A 22387-nucleotide genomic window follows, 5' to 3' on the forward strand; every position below is an offset into this window, starting at 1 on the left:
TTCATTACATTGAAGAAACCCTAGGTGTTATAGGCCCACCAGAAGTCTGAGAAATAAGGTTAATAATTCTGTGGATAAGGATACAAGAAGAAGTAACTGCTTTATTAACACGCCTACTAGCAAATTCATGGCTAAGCAATATAGTAAGACAGTTGGGGGCTTGGGGGTTTATTTTTGAGGGGGTGGGGTTGGCATGACAATGAACACATTTTGAATTGCAATGAAACTTCACAAGTACTGCTTTTTCTCTCCTAGGAATATACCTTCCAAGTGTTTTTAATTAAGGTTTCGATAGGAATGATTTGAGTATGGATCCTTTCAAATCTTGGGCATGGCTGACTGAAACTGGGAGCAGGCTTCTCAGAAAGCATCTACATAGAAGTGGATCTTGAAATAGAATTGACTGATTCCTGCGTAATACTGGATTTAGATGTTTCTTGCATCTCAGTACAAACTTTGAGCTTTGGGCACACATAGGTGACTGTCAAGGATTAGGCACAACTAACTAGCTTGTTGTGATTTGTGAGTGCACAGAGGTAGTGTGCATTTGATATCCTTGCTGAGGTGGACAGGTGTTGCAGGTTAGAACTAAATAACTAAGTAGAGATTAAATGATCTGGATACCAAAGCAATTGAATCACAGGTATACACAGTTTTTACAAATGACCTGACTTCCCTGTTCTATGCAGCAGACAGTGCAGTGAGCGGGAGGAACAAGACAGGTTAGTGTGGTGATATGACCTCCTTGTTGCATGGGAAGGATGGGGTAGCCCCAGAAAGAGACTGGTCAGGTCTGTCTGCTGGTTCCTGCCATGCGCCTGGTCCAAGACCCTTGTGTTCTTGATAGGTGGAGAGGTTGTCTTGGATCTCTTGGTGCAGGCACATGGGGCTTCCCTACCCAGAATCTTTTCTAGAAGCTTCTAGTAAGACTGATATTTCCCAGGACCCTAGATGCCTGTAATTATAGGATTGGGTAGAGGATGCCCTGTCAGTGATTTGTCTGTTTGACTTCTGCTGTTATTGTCTGATTTACTGTTGGTAGGACTCATGGTCTAGATATACCCTTGAAGTTTTTTCACTCCTTCATGATTAATAGGTTGGTTGTATAGTTTGGCTATCTATTTCCTTGAGCACACCAAAACCTGTTTTGTTATTTAGGACAAGTGTTTGATTATAGTTCATCTACATCTACTATAGCACAAAATAGATTGAAGTTCACAAAATTATACCAACAGCTATGCCAACAAGGCCTAACTCATACAAACATAGGAGTTGGACTCAGTCCTTGTGGGTCTCCTCCAACTAAAGTCATTCTGTGATTCTGTAACTATACTAGGTGGAGATGTACATATGGATTATCAAGCATAATGTGATAAAGTAAATTTTGTTTATATACTCTGTAATGGAAGTTCACATAGAAGCATTTGAAGGGTTGATATTCATCTTGTGTAGAAACGCTTTTTGTATCTGCCTAATGTTGTAATAACGAGATGCTGGTCAGAAGCCAGATTCAGAAACTGAGAAGGGTCCTTGAGTCTTAAAGACTTTTGATATGTTTTCATCTCAACTTTGATTTTTTGTATGTCAATTGAGCATTATCTAGTTGCATGATTCTGATGCTAATTCTCTTAATTATTTATGCAAATGTTCTAACAGCTAAAATCCTGTGATGCTACCTGAAATAATCTGAATGTCTAATAGCATATGGAGTCTAATAGCACATAATTGTCCTTATATTTAAAATAATCTAGAAAATAGAAATCAGTACAGTCTCATCTGGTTATGTGCTGCTACAAGAAGGATATCAACTGGTATAAGCAACAATATGTCAATAAAACCATTTTGAAATGGATGACATTTTCTCTTCTGAAGTGAAGAGCTAGTCACACAGAAAACTTCAGGAGGCAGAATTTCATCATTACCCCCACTAAAGGATTCCTTATTCTAAAATACTCTTAAGCAGATTGAGATAGAAACTGTTAAAGACTTGCTTAAAAATACAGAAAGTGAAAGAAAGTTTTACTTTTCTTTAAATGAAAGCAAAACTTGATGTAGAGACCTGAGATGTCACTATGGGTTTTTAGGTTGATGATTACCTTCAGGTTAGTTTAGAAGCAAATAAAGAATTGCATTTCATTTGATTGAAATAAATTTATGAAGTTTAAAATACCTACTTATAGAGGAATCAAGAAGTTGGAGGAAGGGAGAGTTAGTTTATTTTCTAGTTCCAGGAGTTCTGTAACTTCCTAGTGAAGACAAACTTGTGCACAGATTGGATGAGCCTGAAGGCTGACGGCCGAATTGCAGGCCACATTTATCCATTCTTCGTGCCCTATTTGAGCAGTTATTGGTCTGTGTTTGCCTAGCTTGCTTTCTCGATTTACTTTTTGACATTTTTTTTGTTGGAAAGAGGTTAACAATGGCTCTTACCTACTTCTAGGTGTTCAACTTTTAATGGAAATGCTCTTTGAAAGATCATCTTCAAGAAACCCAGGAGAAGTTGCTGCTTGTGAGCGAGTTCAACAGAAGTCTGCAGTTACGCTGGCACGACTCAGCCGAGACGCTGAAGTGGCAGATGCAGCCATAAAACTCAGCTGTAAGGACGTCTCACGAGCTTAATGATAGACTGAAAAAGAGGGAGGAACTGCCATTCACGGAGAAGCTCTTTTTAAAATGTTTTAGCCTCACTTGGTATTCTTTATGGAATAGGTTCCCTATGAAGCCTGTCCAGAGACTGACTGAGGATGTTGCGCTAAATGAACCTCTGGCCTATTTCCCAGAGGAACTTCAGGTGCAGCGCCCAGTCAACACAAAGCTACAGCAGGCTGTGCCAACTGACAGTGCTGTCTCCCGCATTCCTGTATTTATTTCTTATTTCATCTGTCAATGGTCAGAAAACTTGGACCCCTGCAGGTTCAGATGTGATAAATGTGATGGGAAGTGTTTGGACTGGAGTTTTTAAGGACCTGTGGGAGGATTGCTAGGGAAGAAATGGAAGTCACAAATTCCACTCTGAAACAGAAATAGTGTGTGAAAACAATGCATTTGCTTTCTTATACTTTACAACTATTAATTGTGACTGCTCTGAACTGCCTAACTTCATTGACAATCCCTTAAGTATTTGCATATCATTGTTGTGATAAAGATTATATCTAATAAGGAAGATAAATATGAAAGATCTAAAAAAAAGTCATCTCAAACCAAAGAAGTTGTTTTTCTAAATTATTTCTCCTGATACTCTTTTGTGCATTCAGGTATTCCTCGCCTGATTAAACTCTGCAGATCACCAGCTGAAAGAAATAACAGCGATTCCGTTTTAGTGGCATGTCTGGTAGGTACATTTTAATCTCTCTTTTATGCTTAACCTGAAAACTGCATAAAACCCACCCCTTTAGATTTCAAAATGAATAAGTATTGCCGGAATGTTTTTAATTCATGCCAGAGTCTCCTGTTTTTCCCTGTAAGCATAATCCTCTGTAGTTTTGATTATTTATCCTCTGATTGAAGATTTAAGCACATAAGGGAAAATGTCTTCATTTTCACATTACCGAGCACTAAAAAAAAAAAAAAAAAATCACTGGAATACTTAAGAATTTAAAGTTTCAAAAATTCTTAAATTCCATTCTCTGATGGTGCTGTTTGCTGAAATGAACCTTGAATCATAAGGGTAGCAACCCCTCATCTGCACACACACATACGTATGGAAACATTTATGTAAAGCAGCCAAAGAGAGGAAAGATTTCTTGCTTTCACTACAATCAATCTTTTTTCTGTTTGAGTCTCCAAGACAATATAGAGTCCAGTCAAAGAGTAGCCAACAGAAGGTTAACACTTTCCCTACTTAAGAGAAAGATCTTGGCTGCTGGCCCTGCATTGCATGAACTGAGAGCCCCAGCCAACTTTCGGAGCTGAGTAATTTCATCTAGCATTCCGTGAGAGGAAAGTGCTCTGAGGACATGGCTGGTCTAGGTTTAGGAGATAGGTTTTGATTAATGAAGACCAAGGGATATTGTTTGACAGTGCTTTTTAAGTATTAATGTTATTTTAAATGTAAAAGTAAAACTTGGTTATTACAACTTTGATTAATGACTTTTGTTAACAGCCAACACGTGAGAAGTTCTGTTCATTTAAATAGGACTCACTCATCATGAAGAGTATGAATGTGAGCATAAGAAATGTTGTGGTTATTCTTTGTACACACCGAGAAGGGTTGTTAATCTTGTGTGGCTAGAACAGAGGCCACAGAGTGATGGCAGCAAACCAGAATGTGATTTTTCTGTCTCATTGAAGTTGTTGCTGCACATTCCTTGAATTCATGACTATTGCTTGAGATGTTACGTGCCTGTCTGTTTCAGAAATTCTGCTTCTTCTGATGTTTTAGTAACTGCTTGTTGACAATTTCTGTGGTAAAAAGATTGTCCTTGAGAAATAAGCTGCTTCAGGCTTTGATAGGTATTGTCACTAAAATCTGAGGACTTTTACTCTTTAGTATTTTTATCTTGGTCATTTACTTTTTGTATATTTCGAATCAGACAGTTAATTCTTGTGTTAGGGATACATTGACAAAGAGTACAGGTAAAAGTTAATCACAACTATCAGATCTTACTAATAGAAGATGATTTTTGTTGTTCAGGAAAGCCAGCCTGCTTTCCAGTTGCACCTATCCTGTCAGGTTACTAGAAATTATGTAACTGCTCTATATTTTTCACGAGTGAGAAAAACAAGGGAAGAGTTTATGAAGATAATAGTAACATCAATGGAATTTGTATTGTGTGGCCTCTTAATTGGAGCAACTGGCAGTTTTGTTTGTTCCCAAATGGTTTGAAACATACAGCTTCTTTCTATTATGCTAGTATCTAAAAATTTTTTTAATGGTCATTGCATAAAACTCCAGTATCAGATGTTTCCTGAATAAGATGGCTACTTGTTCTCATAAATAAGGCAAAAGCTGAAAGGAGAGCTGAAATAAAAAGAGGCAGTGTGAGACATACAGCAGATCAGAGATAGCTTAACACGAAAGCAGGTTTACAATCAAAGTACTCTGGCTCTCACGTCTGTGTTCTTTAATGACACATTGTGCCGGCTGCGCAGATTTAAGAGTAATGTGCTCTAAAAGAGTTGTCATTTAATATCTGAGGGGATATTCAGATGAATAGACAGATGAAGACAGTAATGAGATTTGCAAGGTAGAAGAGTCCAAAGGCCTGCACAATTCAGTTTTGAGTCTTGGCTATTTGTTTAGGGATAGTTATAATGGATTCCTGCAATGAAGACTTTGTCAAACCTTAGCAATATTACAACAGTGTTGTTTTGTTTTTCTAGGCAGCCTTACGGAGACTAGCAGTTATGAGTCCCGATGGACTTGAAGATTCAGATTTTCAGCAACTAGTAAAGCCCAGACTTGTGGATTCCTTTCTGCTATGCACAAATATGGAAGAGAGCTTTGTATAAATATAAACCAAAAACCTTTGAAAAATAATCAATGTGATAGGTATAAAATAATAGATATACAGTTTTATTTAGTTTTAGTCCTATTGTTATTTATGACTTATTTATTTTAAAGCAATGAACATGTAGTTTGTAGGGCTAATGAAATGAGGTGACCTAGCTAACTTGTCTCAGTGGTTTGCAAAGATAATTTTTTCAATTTTATTTTCCTGCCAAGACACATCAACACACCTTACTACTGTCTAACAAAATGTTGTTTTCTTGTTTAATATAGTTGGATCAAGGTAATGAAGCCAAGAATTTGGTGCTGTGATGTTAAATGCTTCTGATAATGTTTTATGGCTGAAATTTTTCTGCAGTTAGAAATTTTGTAGTTGTTTTAAGAAACGCTTGTCTCATGCATTTGTTGAATTAGAAAATAAATAATCCTTAAAACTGCAAGTATATACTTTAAAAGGAGAGGGATGTTATAGGCTCAGTCCAGTTCTTAACTGTTGTTATTTTTCAATAGAACTATGAAAATACATAACTGTAATTAGCAAAGAAAATTTTTTAGAAAATTTTTGAATACTGCATTGGAATGATGTTAGCGTCATTCTTATGCTGTAGATATATGTGCTTCATTAGAAGATATACACTTGCAGAGAACTTTTCTATTCCATTTAATGAAATTTCCTAAATACATTGAGAGAATTCTAGGAAAATCTTTATGACATCAAGCACACATCATCAAATCCACATAAGATTTAAAGTCAGTAAACACTGAAATTTTCCCCTCCTTTTCAAGCATTCCAAGAGCTGAAGTGAGTGTGTCCAGATGTGTTTTAGTATTGAAGCTACTACTTATGTGAAAAGATGTGCATACATACAACAGATAATCAGAACAGATAAACTAATTTTCCCGTTTTTCTAACTAGTTGTGAATTTCTAATACTGTGAAATAGGACTTTCAAAAGCTTTTGAGGTTGACGGAAGGAGATTTTACCAATGGATAACAGCAGAAAGAATAAAGATGATTTTAAAATATATTTGTATTTTTCATGAACATTCCTCTTAAAATTTCCCCTTTTTTAATCAAGAAACCATATAAATATAAAATTACTCATCCAGCTATATCTCAAGAGTGTTTTTCCCCTCAACTTCTTACAAAGCACTCTGTAGAGTATGGAATTATATATATTTTTTTTCTTGATGCCTTGCCACTATTGCTCTGGATCATTTTATGATCAGCAGCTGTAGGGTACGAGGACATCTGCCAAAAAAGTAAGTACATTTCTCCTTTACTGTACATACTTTGTAGATACATTACAGAGCTTAATTCATTAATGTTTATTTAGTATTATGTAGTGTTTAGATGAAAGGCACCAGGAAATTTTTAAGATGTGATTGCGTTCCACATTTTCTGTGTCTGAGAAATCTGTTCTGCTTCAACCAGTCATAAATGGTGGCTACTTTTTTCTCCACTTGAGTACACAGGTTAATAAGTCTCTGCCCTAACATTTCTTCCTTGTGATCTCTTCATTTAACTGAGCTCTATCTTGACTCAAGTTTTAAAACATTAGAAAACATATAGTGACCTCTGTCATAAGCAGCTACTCAAAGATAAGCACTGAGTCAGATGTTTCACAGATGTAATTTTCTTGTAAGAGCAGAGATTAATTCTGCTTTGTTTGCTTATTTTGAGACAGTTCCTTAAACTTAGAAGATTGTTAAGATGTATGGTATTGTGCAGCTTTAAAAATATTATACAAAATATTATACAATATCATACACTTTCCTTACTAAGCAGAGATACTTGTACAAACCGTGGATCCTGTAAATGGTAAAATCAATGTCCTCAGTATACACAATGAACTCATATATCTGATTAAAAAATGATTCTATAAGGTCTCATTGCTATAATGCTGACAGTGTAATAATCCCTAATAGAATATAACACATCATATTCTATTGTGAATGTGTTGTACCAAAGCTCATTCTGTCACCTGCAACTAACATCGGTGATGTTAGTTTTTAGATGAGTTGAGTTTTATGCCATAATAAATAAAGTTAAAATCTCAGTTTAAAAAATATCCGCACATGTAAAGTGAACCAAAGCATCTATTAAGAAAATGCAATTAAAACCCAAGATTTTTGCTTAGGAAACTGTTGGCCTCTAGACTGGACAGATGAACGCTCTCCTGGGTGAAAACTGGTTGGATGGCTGGGCCCAGAGAGTGGTGGTAAATGGAGTTAAATCCAGCTGGAGGCCAGTTACAAGTGGTGTCCCCAAGGCTTGGTACTGGGTCCAGCCCTGTTCAATGTCTTTATCAATGACCTGGATGAAGGCATTGAGTGCACCCTTAGCAAGTTTGCGGATGACACTAAGCTGAGTAGAAAATCAACATACTTCTTTCTTTCCTCTGAATTAACTTGGAAATAAAAAGCCAATAAAAATACGGAAATATTATTTTCTCATTACTTTGGAATGAGTTCTGGACTAAAAATACTTGCTTTGAAAGTGACATTTCAGTTTTTAAATTAAAAAAAAAAAAGGAACAGTTTAAGCCAGAATAACCATGTTTAATGTCAATGTATTATGAAACAAGATATTTCATGTCAAATGATTTTCACAAAAATATGTATTTTGATGCGTCAGTCTTTGGATTCCCTTTGTAAATCGATATAAAGTTAGTAGAGTGAGGTAGAGAATATGTGTAATATATTTACATTTCAATTCATATATGTGAAATAATCGCCATATAGAGGTGACATGTAGGTTAGATGTTAGCTTAATCAATCTGGGAACTGAATGTTATGCTTGTCTAGAATATTACAGATTCATTTAAATTTTTTTGAACATTTTAGAGAGCAGAAATGTTAGACAAACATGCAGTGAACTGCAGGATTCTTTGCAACTGTTTTACATTCCAGTGGCTTTGGACAATGTGTTCATATTTCAGATATTCAGGGCTCAGATGTTTCGTTCATAGAATAAATTTTCTTTTCTTGATTTATTGTGTGTTTTGTACATGAATAATTTTTGAACTTCACTTGTCTGACCTGTTCTGTTTAAAATAATAGTTGTATCTACAAGGGGTAAGATAATGTCTTGGGAAATCAGATATCTTACCTGTTTTTCAGGGTTGGCTATTAGTATCGAAATGATGGAACTTAATCTGTAGGATGTCATGTTGTCTCAGTACAAGACTGATTCTCATACCTCATACGACTTGTTCCAAATATATACGTTGACCATCCCTGTTTGAATAACAGCAATAAGCAGTCAAAATAAGCTTTCGTATTTTGAGAAATTTGCTTTGATATTCAGTTTAAATTTATATTAAATTTAACTTATTTAAAGTAACACTCTAGACACTGTAAATTTTTCACTGATATTATCGGTTTTAAGGAGCAGAGGGAAAATGGCATTGAGCACTGAAAGACAAGCCTAGAGTGAATTTGTTCTTTTGAGTTGGATGTGCTTAGCTGGTTGGGAGATGGAAAAATAGTTTCTGGCCTTGATAGGTTGAAGAACCAGGAACAAGGAAACCACAAGGACATCTATTTTAGATACTTACATGATTTGCGGAAATCCTATATCTATTTTCTAGTTTGCTCTTGGGTCTGAGTTCTCTTTCTAGTTGTGACAAATTTCTGCATCTTAGGAGTGTTATTTGTATAATTGCTAGTTGCCTGAAAATAAGAGAATTAAATTCCAGGTTGGGTCTTGCTAAATATTATATTGATAAGGTTTTTGCTGAGAAAGTAAGTAACAAAATAGCTTGTTAAATAAACACATTCAGATGACCTAGAGCAAAAAGAAATGTTTATGATTCCCACAGCAGGAGGAAGAACCAGCACATTCTCCAGAAAACTTGACAGAAGACATATGTTTAATAGTCTTTTTTCAGGTATTGGTACTTTTACAAGCAGACTTGCTAACTAAGAGTTTATAAACTTATCACTTCCCTGCCAAATAATCACTGAGTCAAAGCAATAAGGGAAAACCACTAGGTCTACAAACAAAACACTGGGAAATAAAAGATTTTTCACTTTCCTTTTAAATGAAAAATCAGTGACTTTTTGTTTTAATAATTCAAGTGAACCTAAACCCCAATGGAACTTATGGGAAAACAGTGCAAAGAAAAAGCATAGTAGGTAATACTGCTTGTTCGCTCTAGAGAGAAATTAAAAGGGATCAAAAAGCTTAAAAAAATATGAAGAAGAAAGTGTGTCTAATGCAGTAATTTTTCTGCTACTGTTGAGACCACCTGTGTCCCAAATGTCTGACTGAAAGTACAGTGCTTGTACCCTTTTCTTCAAGATTTCTGGATATTACAACTGTCATTTAACCAGTTTTTGTCCATGAACTATAATGAACTATTAGAAAGTAACCTAACAATGCATGTGTCTTCAAAGTAACTGGTTTTGGTGTATGTAAAATTTAGTCTGAACTTTTTTCAATAGCACATAATATAAAAATCATTTTGAGTAGTTGTGGAAGGATATACTTAACAGGATATATGTTATGTGTGCTCATCAGGTAGGTAAAGTTTATGATAAATTGAGAAGAGTTATCTAATAAGATTGAGAAACAACCATGTGTGTTTTCGCTTGAATTATGGAATGGATTATGGAATGGCCCTGGATCATTTACAGAAACCTTTTTTTTTGAAGCTATAGTAAGTCAATGTGCCTGCACTGCAATGAGGAAAAGCCAGAGCTAACTGCCAGGTTTAAAGACTCTTGCTAGAATTAGAACTGTAGAGATATAAAATGTAAGGGAGAATAAGCATAAAAATCATAAACATAAACTCTCACAAAGCTAAGTATAAACAACTCCTAATTTTTTGTGATAAACACAAATATTTAAGAAGTACACTTTCTATGTTAAACAATGTGCATGTTTACACACACTTGCTTCCACTTCCAAATCAAGGTATAATGCCCTTTGTCACTCCTCCTTATTTTTGTACTGCTTAATCATTAAAAAGGTCACATATTTTTTCAGAGGAGCCTTTATTACGAATCAGCTATTTCAAAAGTTTAATCCTGCTTTAGGGATGGATAAACATGTAAACGAAGAAATAACATGAAACACAGCCAGTCATTTACATGAGTGTCTCATCCTTAAAAAGACACAAACTTTGTGGAATGAGGTAAAGTAGTTATTGGTTTTTGAATATCTGGAGTAGAAGAAATCTGTCATGTGCTTTACATACATTTATTCTTGCGGAGAATTCTAACCTGTTTTGAGGTTCATTTCTGTAAGGATAGTTCAGACAAGTGATTTAGTTATTTTCTGTAGACCACAGAAAGAAAAAGTGGGCAATTCTTTCTCTTTGAGGATGTCAGTCCAAGAAAGAGAGCATACATAATGCCATGGAGTTTGTTTTTTTTTTTCCAGTGGCTCTGGAAAAATGTGCTGATGATTTGTTTGGAGGAGATGTCTAAAGACCTTAATATCTAACTACCAGTTCAGATCATATGAAATGAATTCCAGATTCAGTCTGGAGACAAAAGGAGAGCTTTTTTTTCAGCTGGGGTTTCACATGCTGTTTAATTATCAAATACAATTCCCATCAAAACAGACAGTTTTGCAACATCAGACTCTTCCTTTGAAATTACTGAGACAGTGTTTTCTTGTTTGGTATGCACTAGATGATGACTCCTGTTTGCCAGTGTTGTAAAACAAGGAATAGCTGGACCAATTTATCAAGCTCAGAATATTACACTAGATTATACATTTCTTATTAGAGAAAAATCTTTCCCATTTAAAGAGAAGGAGAAAGAAAACATGTCACAGGCCACTAACTCTGAACAATTTCCAAAAGTAGCTATCCTGGACAATACTAAAATATCATTGAGCTAATAAATAGCATTGCACAAGTCAGGAAAGCTACTGCTCAGCAGAAACCAGCCAATCAACCAACCAAGCCTCCCCAGAAACCCAGCATCCCTCTGTCCCCAAAAGTAATCAACAATGGTCTAAGGAGAAAAAATTCCTTTTACTTTTCCAACTTTTTTTTAGTGTGCACTTGTACTGTTATTATATTATCTTTACCTGTCAAGTTGTCTTCTTCAGCTTCACTTGTATTAAAGATCTCGTGATAATTACTGTTACATTATTTTTTCCCTTGATATCAAAATGTTTAGCTCTAAAAGTGGTATTAGATAAATAAGAGATGGAAAAATGAAAAATGGTTACTGAACAGATACAAAGCCATTGATGAATTGACTGTTTGTAAGCTCATCTGTGTGCCTCTTTCACGGGACAATACTTTTGTTGCTCAGTTGAAGTTTTGCCTTCTTCATTTACTCATTGATCTCCTTCACAATTTGTTCACTTTTCTCTTTATGTATATCAATAAGAAAATGTACCAGATCTGAGATATTTTTCTGATTACACAGTTTTGACCTTTATTTGTGGTAAAGGATATGTTTAAGGACTTATTTATTGCTAATCAAGTAAAAAAAAAGATTTTTTTTTGTACTCCAAAATCCACCTATTAATTTCAGATCCAGGTTCTGCTAAAGTCTCGCTAAAGCCTTCAGAGGAAACCTCGTGCACCAGTACTGCAGTTGTAGCTTGGTAAATTAGAAATCTAGGATTTTCTCTGTAGTGTTCGTTACATGTCTGATGTCTTTCTAATTGGACTCATTCTCTTTTATTTCATCACGCTGCTACTTAGAGCAGATAAATTCATCTGGTTTTAGTTGAACAGAGCCAAAACTACATTTAACTCTTTTCCTTTCTAAGAGACTAATTCTGTGACAGAAATGGTAGGCCTGAAACCATTAATCTATAATCCTTAATCTATAAATAACACTCATGAGATAGCACAGGTTCGTGCCCACCATTCTGGGATCATGGAAGACCACACGGGAACCTAGAGCGGTGATATCTTACTCTATTCTCTCTCGTTCCCTTTGCCTTCCTACAGATTTAACAAGCCAATGACTATCTTGTTCCTAAGACCTCACCTATGTAAATGAATTCATTTTAATTGTTTGGTGTCATTTCATCTTATTTTAGCCTGAGGGGAATCCATATACATCAGGGGCTCAGCCCCCTGCCCTCCTCAGTGACCCCTGGATAGTCAGTTTGTGATGTAACAACCTTTTATTAGTGTAGAACAGTAGCTCACCTGTTTGTTCTTGCATTTGTCAATTATTCATTGTGAATAATCTGTGAAGCATTAAATGGACTGTATACTAATGATACATTAACTATGCATTATCCTATTAACCATCAAACAAGAACACATATATGTGGAATCACGGTGAGCAGAAGAAAGATATTAACACACTGTGAATTTGTTAACAAGGGAGAGGAAAGGAGTAGAGTTACTTTGTCAGACAGGCAAAATACTCCTGGAGAAAGAAAAATAAGAGAAAATTTACATAACGGAAATATTTAGTGTGGAATTGCCTAAAACAATAAAGTCTTTAATTTTATTTGGAGAAATACACCTATTAGATAACTTTCCCTACAACCCAGTGTCACAAAAACCTGCCAAAGTTAGAGGAGAAAATGTTGTAGCTGTTTTGATTTAAGTTGTAAGTTGGTAGAGGTGGAGGCAGAAATTGAAAAGGCTGCTGAAAATCAAATTATTAAAACATAGTTTTGGTATAGAGGTGTCATTCTCATCAGGTTCTCAGATTTAAAGTATTTTGAATTAGTTCTTAAATAGTTTTGCGGTAGAACATCTTTCAGTAAAGAATTATGGATATCTTTTTCTTAAAAAAATCTTAAATAGAATGTGTTTCTAATAAAAATATTTCTATTAAAAAAATAAATAACGTTCACTGCTATTTTAAAAAGCTATCCAGAAAGAAAGAATATTTAGTTTAGAGTGGAGCCACAATACGAATCAGTTAAAAATTCTTTTAACATGACTTTGTTTTCTAGGGTCATGTTACAAATGAATAAATACACCAGGTCATTCTTTGTTGAGCTTCTATAGACAAATTATATATTTTGTTGAGATCTTGAGGTTACTTTTTCTAATATAAAACTATTTCCAGGTCTTTGTTGTAATCAGCAAAATAAAATCTGGCCATTGGTAAGTAAAAATTTTAGAAGCATGAAGTATTTATTCTAATAAATTCTCATTTAGCGGTTCTTCTATGGCCTAGTGAGCACACTAGTGGAATAAACTTATCAGTTACACACTGTCCTAAGGTCCTGAAACAACCCTTCGCTGTCCAGTGACTCACCAGTTCAAGTTACTCTGTTTACCTTTGTATAAGATTTTACCAAACACATTCAGGACATTTCATAGAGGTTGTAAGTTCCTTTTTATCTTGAGCCCAGACACTCCAGTGTCAGCAGACAAAAGAAAATCTGGTTTCACATAGGGACTACTTTTTCAGTCACAGGCAATTGAACAAACATCGTATGGTTTTACTTGCAGCAATTTTGCGGTCTTATCCTGCAAACTGAAGGACTGTTTCATATGAGAAGCTAAGACCCAGGAAACATATGAAGTATAAGCAAGATTGAAGGTCTTGCTGAAAGTGCTTTCTCCTGCTGAAGATTCAACCAAGTCTTTCATGTGGAGAATGCTCGACGGCCCCTAATAACTTTAGGTGTCTGTTGCCTTCATTCAGCATTCATCCTGTGGATTTTTTACTTTTTCAAAAAGCTTCTTGAGCAGTAACTTCTTTCTGTTCACATCAGGACAGCTGAGAGCTGCAGCTCTGTGGATAATTCTGATTTTGCCTGCATACCTTTCCCCCCCCCCGCCACTTTATGTGTAACTTGCTGGCTAAGTAACCATCTTCCTTACTATTTTTTTTACTCATGACAGGTTTTTCTGCAGTCTAGAAAACTGCAGTCAAACTCTTCACATAACTATTATATTTCTTCTGCGTACAGATATCATTATTTTAGTAGTACTGATACATTTTCTGGAATGCTTACTGTTAATAATTAGCCAATTTTGTCAGGGACAGTTGCTCATATTATTTTCCTCCAGTCACATACCTATAGCCAAGTCAATAAACTGCTTTGAACAGTTCAAGTAAAAAGTCCTTTTCTTTTCAATTTTAGCTTGTTTTTGAACAAGGAAGCAATTTTAAAAGCTTAACAAGAAGGTTTGATTTTTTAAAAATAGAAACCAAAAGAATCCTGTAAAAGGAGTTGTTCCTTGTGTAGCAGCCCAAAGTTTTACCATAGGCTGCATTTTTCTGTTTTCTTGAGGAGTACAATGTCACTATCATTCAGTTTCGTGTTAGTTCTGACTGTTATTCTCCAAGTCCCATTGCCAGTAACAGTAATCTAGAGGCCCCTTTTCAGCTGTGTGGGAAAGGATTTGAAACAATAGTGATTCAAGTATTCTTGAAAAGTGCTTGATAGTTTTTTAAGTTGTTCAAATGACCCAGTCACATGAATAAGGACATTTTGAAAAGTCTTAGTGATGCATTTGAATTTTATTTCACTTCCTAAAATATTTAAGAGCCAATTTTCCTTACATCTGTAGTGTCTCTAGTCAGTTTGACTGTTTTAATCTAAGTGAAATCTGAACAAGATTAAGTCATCTACAGACCCGCAAATGAACCTTTCTGAAGTCTTTAAAACACCGTTGAACTCATTAGAAATATATGATCGTTATGCACTGCTATGTATCCAAATTCTTTTCTAAGTCTTAAGGGATGAATGTAACCATAATGCCGCCTTCTCTTGGGGTCATGTGGTCACATGAAAAAAAGTCTACAAAACATTTTCTTGCCCTCGGAATTCTTAAGGATTAAATTTGTCTTCCAAAACTTGTCTCTAAAGAAAATGATATTAAATTCTTCAGAAAAAAAAAAGTTTAGACTACAGATTTTTTCTGCAGAATGATAAGCTTTTCTTAGTTTGATTTTACATATTATAACGTTGCGTGGATTTGAGTTTCTTTTAAAAGAGTAGAGTAAGTAATTTTTTGTTTTATTCTATGATGCAGATAAATACAAAATGATGAAAAGTCATTAATTTTATAGAAAAAAATGAAATGTGCTACAGCTGTCAGATGCAGGGAGTCAAGGTCAGTAAAGCAAATGAATATCCATTGATGTTGTGTCTCCTTAATCAAAGACACAGATTTTAGCTGGCCTTGAGTTTAATCTGATATTTATTTAAAATTATGTGCTCTGACGGAGACTTAGTGTGCAAATGGAAAGGAAAAGTATTAGGAATCTCTGGATACAGCTAGCCAGAAGGGATATGAGCCCTTTTCCATGATGCAGGAACTCTAGGCCTCATGGGCCTCTTGTTCCCAATGGAAGCGAAGAAAAATGTAGACTTTAAAACCTGGTGAGCTGAAGCATGAGGTCTCATTTTTCCTGAAAGGGTTGTATAAAAGCAAGTGAAAATTGAAAAAAAAGTTAACCCAAGTGTTTAGGAAGGTGGCACTACTGGGACTTGTTTTAACTTCTTAAATTAAAGCAAATGAATGTTCCAGAGACTGGATATGAACACTATAGCTGGAAAACCAACTATAGTCATGATCAGAGCTATAGTTATAATCAAAGCATCATTGAAAATGTTGGTACTTGAAGCATCAAATGACATGGGAAAAATAATATAACACTAGATATTGTTTTGTATTAATGACATCGCTTTGCAATTGACAGCTAATTGCACGTGCTTCCTTTTACAATAGTGGCATGAGTTCTATAAGCTCATAAATTCATTGACACAGATTAGAAAAATGGATGTATTCTTTTTCTGTCAAAACACAAATATGTAACCCAAAGGAAAATGGGTGTCTCTGCTTTCTCATGATGTAGTGCAAGCTGAGTTTTCAAAAGCTTCTTTTAGATGTACTTAAGGACTTGCTGGGGGAGAAGTGGTGACATCTACTGGAATTTTAAAACACTTCATCGTGTGTTTCCAAGGCTGCTAACAAGACATACTTGGTTTAGGTCTAAAGTTGGATAAATAATGCAGAAACAACTTCTACTTATATTTGTGCAGATTTGGAAGCAAACCTTCAGCCATCTTGGGTTTGCTTTTGGTGTCATTTCCTGCACACACTCATAGGGCTATTAAACTTTAATTGTATAACTGTTGGCAGAAAATAAATCGTATGCTCACACAGGAATACTATGAAAAGTGAATTTCTAATGTTCTTTCTGTAAGCCTGTGTACCACAAAGCTGATAATTTATTCTGTGGTTTATATTCGTTAGACTGGAGGATGGACACAATATTAGGTGATTTATGGGACCAAGTGCAATTGAAAAGTCAGTTTGTGCTTCAAGTAGCAGCTTCTTACTTTAAAACAAGTTTGAAAAAATTCAATGAGAAAGGAATACGTGAAGCAAATTGCAACCCACTCCCCATATTTCATGGAAAGAAGGAAGGAAACTCATCCATCATTAAATGCATTCATTAAAAATTATTCACTCAGATCCATTTAAACCATGTTCTAACTTTAATCTCTTGATTTCTTGCGGCTAGTTTGTGTTGTGTACTGCATGCCCAATAAGAATGTGAAGTCTTTTCCTGCACCCTGATGTAGGTTACTTGGACCTTGAGACTGGTCCAGCAGGAGCAGCGGAATTATATATCTGCTTCCTCTCTCCCCTCAGAGAGAGTGTGCAGAGGGGAGAGAAAGGGGGATGGGATTGCAGAAGATGAAACAATGGCGCATAAACATCTCTGACTAGCTTGCTAAGATTGGCTGGGGGTTTGGGTTTCCCCAAATTTAAACACTGTGAACTAGTGATAAATAATTATCTCTGGGACAAGGAAAATGTAAGTAATAAGCTTGTTTTCCAATGTTACCTGTGGGCTACTGCAATTTACCTATCCCATCCCCTTCAGCCTATGCCTAATCTTTAATCCTTAAAAACCAAAGAGCTGATGACTTTACAATGTTTGTGATCTGATTGTATGATGTAATTTTGTTTTTTGTAATTTTGTAATTTTGTCATATGATTGAAAACTGTAGAAAGTGAGGAGTAGCATTTTCCTTGTTCACTTTAAATTAGAAGCCGAATTACCAATGTCCAGAGCAGTACTATAAGCTCCCAGCAATGTTCTGTTTTACCTAGAACTTCAAATTTTCAGCCTTTCATACAATGGACTAAATAATTTGTGGTTTCTGAACAATTGTTCAACGTCTTTTTCAAAATTATCTAGCAGAGTCAAGCTCATCATCCTAGCAGAAAACCTAATCTGCAACTTTCAGAATTAGAGGTAAGACTGGTGCTAGACTTGCATTTTGAAGATGATTCACCTGAGTGGAAATTTCATGCTGATTTTTGGATCTGTGAGCATGTGACCTGTAGTATCCTGGAAATCAAAGTAGAATCCCCATCACAACAGCTTTTCTAGTTATGGAAGCCATTTCACTTCAGCAGTGTGCTCTGATTATGAGACTGCCTGGCTAAAAAGAATGTAAGTGTGGTAGTCCAACTAAACCTACTACAAACCAGGAACTGTTTGGCTATCAGTTAGCATTATGGTGAGAAACACTGACATGACAGTTTTCTGATTTTATTAATAAGTTTTAATTCTCCAAACAAATTCTATTAGTACATATTAACTTTGCTGCATTGTGTCTCTGATTTGCTAGACCAATAAGTTTCTATCAACCCTTCAATCTTATTTTGCTGGTCTGCTGCTCACAAGTTGCTCTAGATTTATCATGACACAAATAATCGAACAGATTCCTCGAGTCTTTATGCATATCCACTTCCATTTCTAATAATTTTCATGGCTAAGACCTACTCTTACTGCAGACCTTTGAATATTGAAGATCTGTATGCAAAGTCTTTGAATATTTCCAGTTAGCACTTTTCAAAATTATGCTTTCCTGAATCAGTTTAGGGTGCTCAGTCTGGTGGGAAAACTTACCTGTACCTCAGAAATGCAAAAGTTACCTGTACAAGGGAGCTGGCACACCACCTGGCATACGTTCATAGTATCTTAGTACTACATCAAATTGAAAAGCTGAAGATCTGGCTAAACACATCGTAGCTACAATACTCAATGTTAAGCTAGTAAGACAAGAAATGATTGAGGGTGCAAGTACTAAAATCTCCCCAGACAATAGCACATGATATCCAATCGATAGTTAGGGTAAATCTATCTGAAATGTATTCCATATCATTTGTGACAAGATTTGCTTTCAGAGACTACAGAGAGCATTAAATTAGTAATGAGAATTACCCTGAATAACAAGCTCATTATTTACTGTATTTGCATTTTGTTGAGCTTATTAGTAGCACTGCCTGGTTAGATTTTGTGGATCCTTTTCTACCCTTTCTGCATGAAAGCCCAACTACGGACCATTTCTGAAAGCAGCAATTGTGATTTTATAATGAACCACAAGAGGGGGGAGAATGAACATAAATGAAATAACTTGAGTTTAATGAACAACAGTTACATTTAGGACAATGCTGTATGGGTGCTGAATTTAAGCATCTTGGCCACGTGCTGTCCATGGAATGAAGAGTTTGAACTAATGGTGAGGTACCGTTCCTAACATTCATCTTCTCAGGTCTGCTGATTTATTACTGAAATTCACTTAAAGCTGTGGACAAACTGCACTTCCAAAGTTGCAAAATACCATGCTGATTGTACTCATCCCTTTCTTTATTGCCTTAATCAAGCAGAAACAAATGCTAATGAAATTATAAAAATAGAGATATCTCTGACCTGAATAATCAGTTTTAAAGCCTCCTACCCTGTCTTTCTCCCTCCCCTGCCCCTGCTCAATTATATGAAGTCGTTCTCTAACTCAATTAATCAAAGGATTTCTCCCTGGTGCATAGATAAGTTTTCAGTGTCTATATACAGACTAAATAATCTCACTATTGTGGTCATGAACTGACACAGGACCAGTAAAATTCCAAGAGTGTTTTCGAGGTACTTTTTAAAGAAGAGTCGTAGTCTTCTTCTCACATGCAAAAGCGGCTACAGTGATGACAAAGCTGGGAACTCCTAGGGACTGCTAAGAGCACATGCCCCTACAGCTGTATCAGCTCTTGGGAGAGCATACACAGGCAGCTCTGGCAAGCAATAGGCTTCCTAACCCCAGGACTCTGTCAGCTTGATGACAGCTCCTACAGCCAGCTGGAAGGCAAGGAAGGAAAACAGATTTCAAGAAGCCACCCACTCCACCCTCCACTTTCTCTTATTTCAAAGTGGGTACAAGGGATGGGCAACTTTCCCAGTTTTCAGCCCTCTGTATCTCACATTCCATGTCCCTCCTGGCCTAGGTTGTCAGTCCCCTGGGAGAGGGACAAGAAAAAAATGCCTAATTTCTTCCAGACTAAGAAAGAAGCAGAACTCTCATTGTAACAGTAATATGGCATTGCAGCAGGTGTTTGCAGCATGGTAAAAAATAGAAGCACAGGCAGCAAACTTTCTCAGCTTTTTTCTGCAACTGACTGTGAGTAGCCTAGTAGACTATAACTGTCAGAGAACACCATGTAATGTTATTAGAAAAAATTATAACGCATTTAATGTTCAAGAGCTGAATGGTACTGAAGGAGGCCTGCAGAAAGAAATAAGATAGTTATGCTAGAAGAAGATAGAATGTTGATTACTAGCAGCAAGGTATCCAGATTTGACTAATGGCACATTTATTGTATGCATAAGCCCTAATGGTGTTTAAGTGGTTGCTAGGATAACTGCAATTAATATAATTTATTTGTCAGCATCTGTAATACTTGGAATAGGATGAGAGGTCCCTTGACTTGCATGTAGCCTTATGTTCAGTGCTCCTTTTCACAAGTACACAAAACTAGTGATTATGATTTTTTAATTATTTTATTCTCATTTTTAAAGGGAGATCATCTATACACTTCCTCTGATTTAAACTGAATTTTTCTTGGTTTGTTTTATAAATTTTGGAGGGATACTTTGGGATGATCTAATCTGGCCTGCCACGTGAAGGCATTTAGTGTCCTTGTATCTTTTCTATAGCTCCTGAGTGAATGTGTCTTTTTTACGGACATATTATCCTAATTTGACTGAACTACTGCAGGGTTAAAGATTAAAATGTTTGCTTTCTTAAATTTCTCCAGTAATGACAATATAAGTTTAAAAAAAGAAAAGAAAACCCAGTGTATTTCTGATATGAGTTTCTTTTGGCTGGAAGCTGAAGTTAATCTTCAACTATGGGATCTTGTCACGTCGCATCAAACAACCTTGTTTAAATGGATAACTTCCCTTCCCCTACCGAAGTATGAGCAGGATATGATCACAACTTTTGAATTACACGCATTCTCTTTGTATGACTGTTGCTTTTGATCTCTCATTTTTATAACTTCCTGTCCGTTTAGTTATCTAAATTTTGTATTTTTTGCTTTTTTCTGGTGGGAATTTTTTTAGATCTAAAGACGTTTAGACCTAAACACCATCTAAAGATGGTTTAGTGTTTGATAGGAATGGTTGGACTCGATGATCCCGTGGGTCTCTTCCAACCTGGTTATTCTATGATTCTATGATTCTATGACGTTACTAATGTCATGGATGTGGACAAAACCACCTTAGTGGTCTTGCTTGATATTTCCTTACTTAGACAGGGAGACAAAGGCACCAATCCTGTTGAGAGCCATTCCTTTATAGGATATAGTTCCTCCAAATGCTTACAATGACTCTACTACTACTCTCTACTCTCTGCTTGCAATAATGTGCAAACACTCCTAGCTTTGGCATTGTTCCTAGACAAATCAAAGTGAAAGCAGATTCATTATTCTTGACAAATTAAAATTAATGAATATGTTATGGATAATATCAAACTTTATCACTATGCATTTTCTTTTCAAGTAAGTTATTCAAAATAGTAACAGCCTCTAAGTTACTGCTTGCCTGTGCATTGAAGACTGACATTGTAGGAGTGTGATGAGACATGGTTGCCTTTCAGTCTGGATCTGGATCAATTACCTTATTGTTAAGCCACCAAAAAGAAAGCTGTGGCTGAGCTGTATATCAAAGTTCAAGACAAACAGCAGCTGTCCAAATGATCAGATTAATTATTGTTCATTAACAATTTCTTATTCAAGAAGGAAAACCCTTCCAAATCAAGGCACAGAAAACTTGGAGATCCTGTTTAAACCAGTATATGTTTTTTTTGATGAGGGTTTATGGATTTCTCAAATCTTCTTTTGTTTACATATTAAATAATATTTTACTGGAAGTCTCTCTCTCCATACTCAACAACACTGTCAATTTTAAAAATATCAGAAGAGATAAATCAATGCAGTTCTAATGTAAATAATGAAACCATACAAATTTGTATAACTGCTTCCTCTTTGTCCTCCCTGACTTACATGATTAGCTTGAAGGCTGTGTCATGTGTAGGATAGCTTAAAATACCATAGAAACATTTCTCTTAAGACACATAAATGGAAGGATTTCCTTTTCTTCTTTGTTAGTTTGGCTAGAAAATGTCTACGGTAAACAGCACACTGTCAAAGAACAGTAAGGTATCCTCGTGCCTATGCATCTCCGAATTCCTCACTGCATCTTGGAATCTTTGAATTGCTTCTTGTTGCTGTCTTGATCTTAGGAAAATATGTAAGTGAGAAGCTTGACTTAACATAGTGGTCAAATTCTATTGTGCATATTTTTCCCATGCAATCTACAAAGTGATAAATGTGAGGTGCTCGAGTTTTTGCCTCCAATAATCACAACTAGTAAACCACAAATGGCCTTTTCATTTTTCCCTTGCAAAAGCAATAAAATCTAAGGTAAACCCTCCTGCCAAATTGTATTTATGGGAACCTCACTTCCTGTTCACTAGTTTTACTCTAATTAAAAACTAACATTCCTACACTTCACTGTAGTTTCCAAGGTATTAGCAAGGGGCACATGCCCCATCCAAAAATCCTGAGTGAGACTGAATTGGAGGTCCTTGGTGGGTTCATACACCAGAGCTCCTACATCTGGGGATTGTTCCACAGTGTCCATAATGTCCCTTTCTCCAAAAGATGGAAGACTTACAATGCTGCAA

General features: G+C 35.8%; 1 protein-coding gene across 3 annotated transcripts in view; it reads left to right on the top strand.

Moving 5' to 3' along the window:
• Positions 1-6085, top strand: part of INSC (INSC spindle orientation adaptor protein) — a 131624-nt gene extending 125539 nt beyond the window's left edge. For all 3 annotated transcript variants that reach the window (XM_069857651.1, XM_069857650.1, XM_069857652.1), the window contains exons 11-13: positions 2441-2596; positions 3255-3331; positions 5323-6085. In XM_069857651.1, coding sequence (XP_069713752.1) covers positions 2441-2596; positions 3255-3331; positions 5323-5451 — 362 coding nt within the window. In that variant the 3' untranslated portion in view covers positions 5452-6085. The remainder of the gene's footprint in view (positions 1-2440; positions 2597-3254; positions 3332-5322) is intronic.
• Positions 6086-22387: the final 16302 nt, after the last annotated feature.

This window comes from Phaenicophaeus curvirostris, chromosome 5, assembly GCF_032191515.1.
Source record: "Phaenicophaeus curvirostris isolate KB17595 chromosome 5, BPBGC_Pcur_1.0, whole genome shotgun sequence".
Lineage (NCBI taxonomy): Eukaryota > Metazoa > Chordata > Aves > Cuculiformes > Cuculidae > Phaenicophaeus > Phaenicophaeus curvirostris.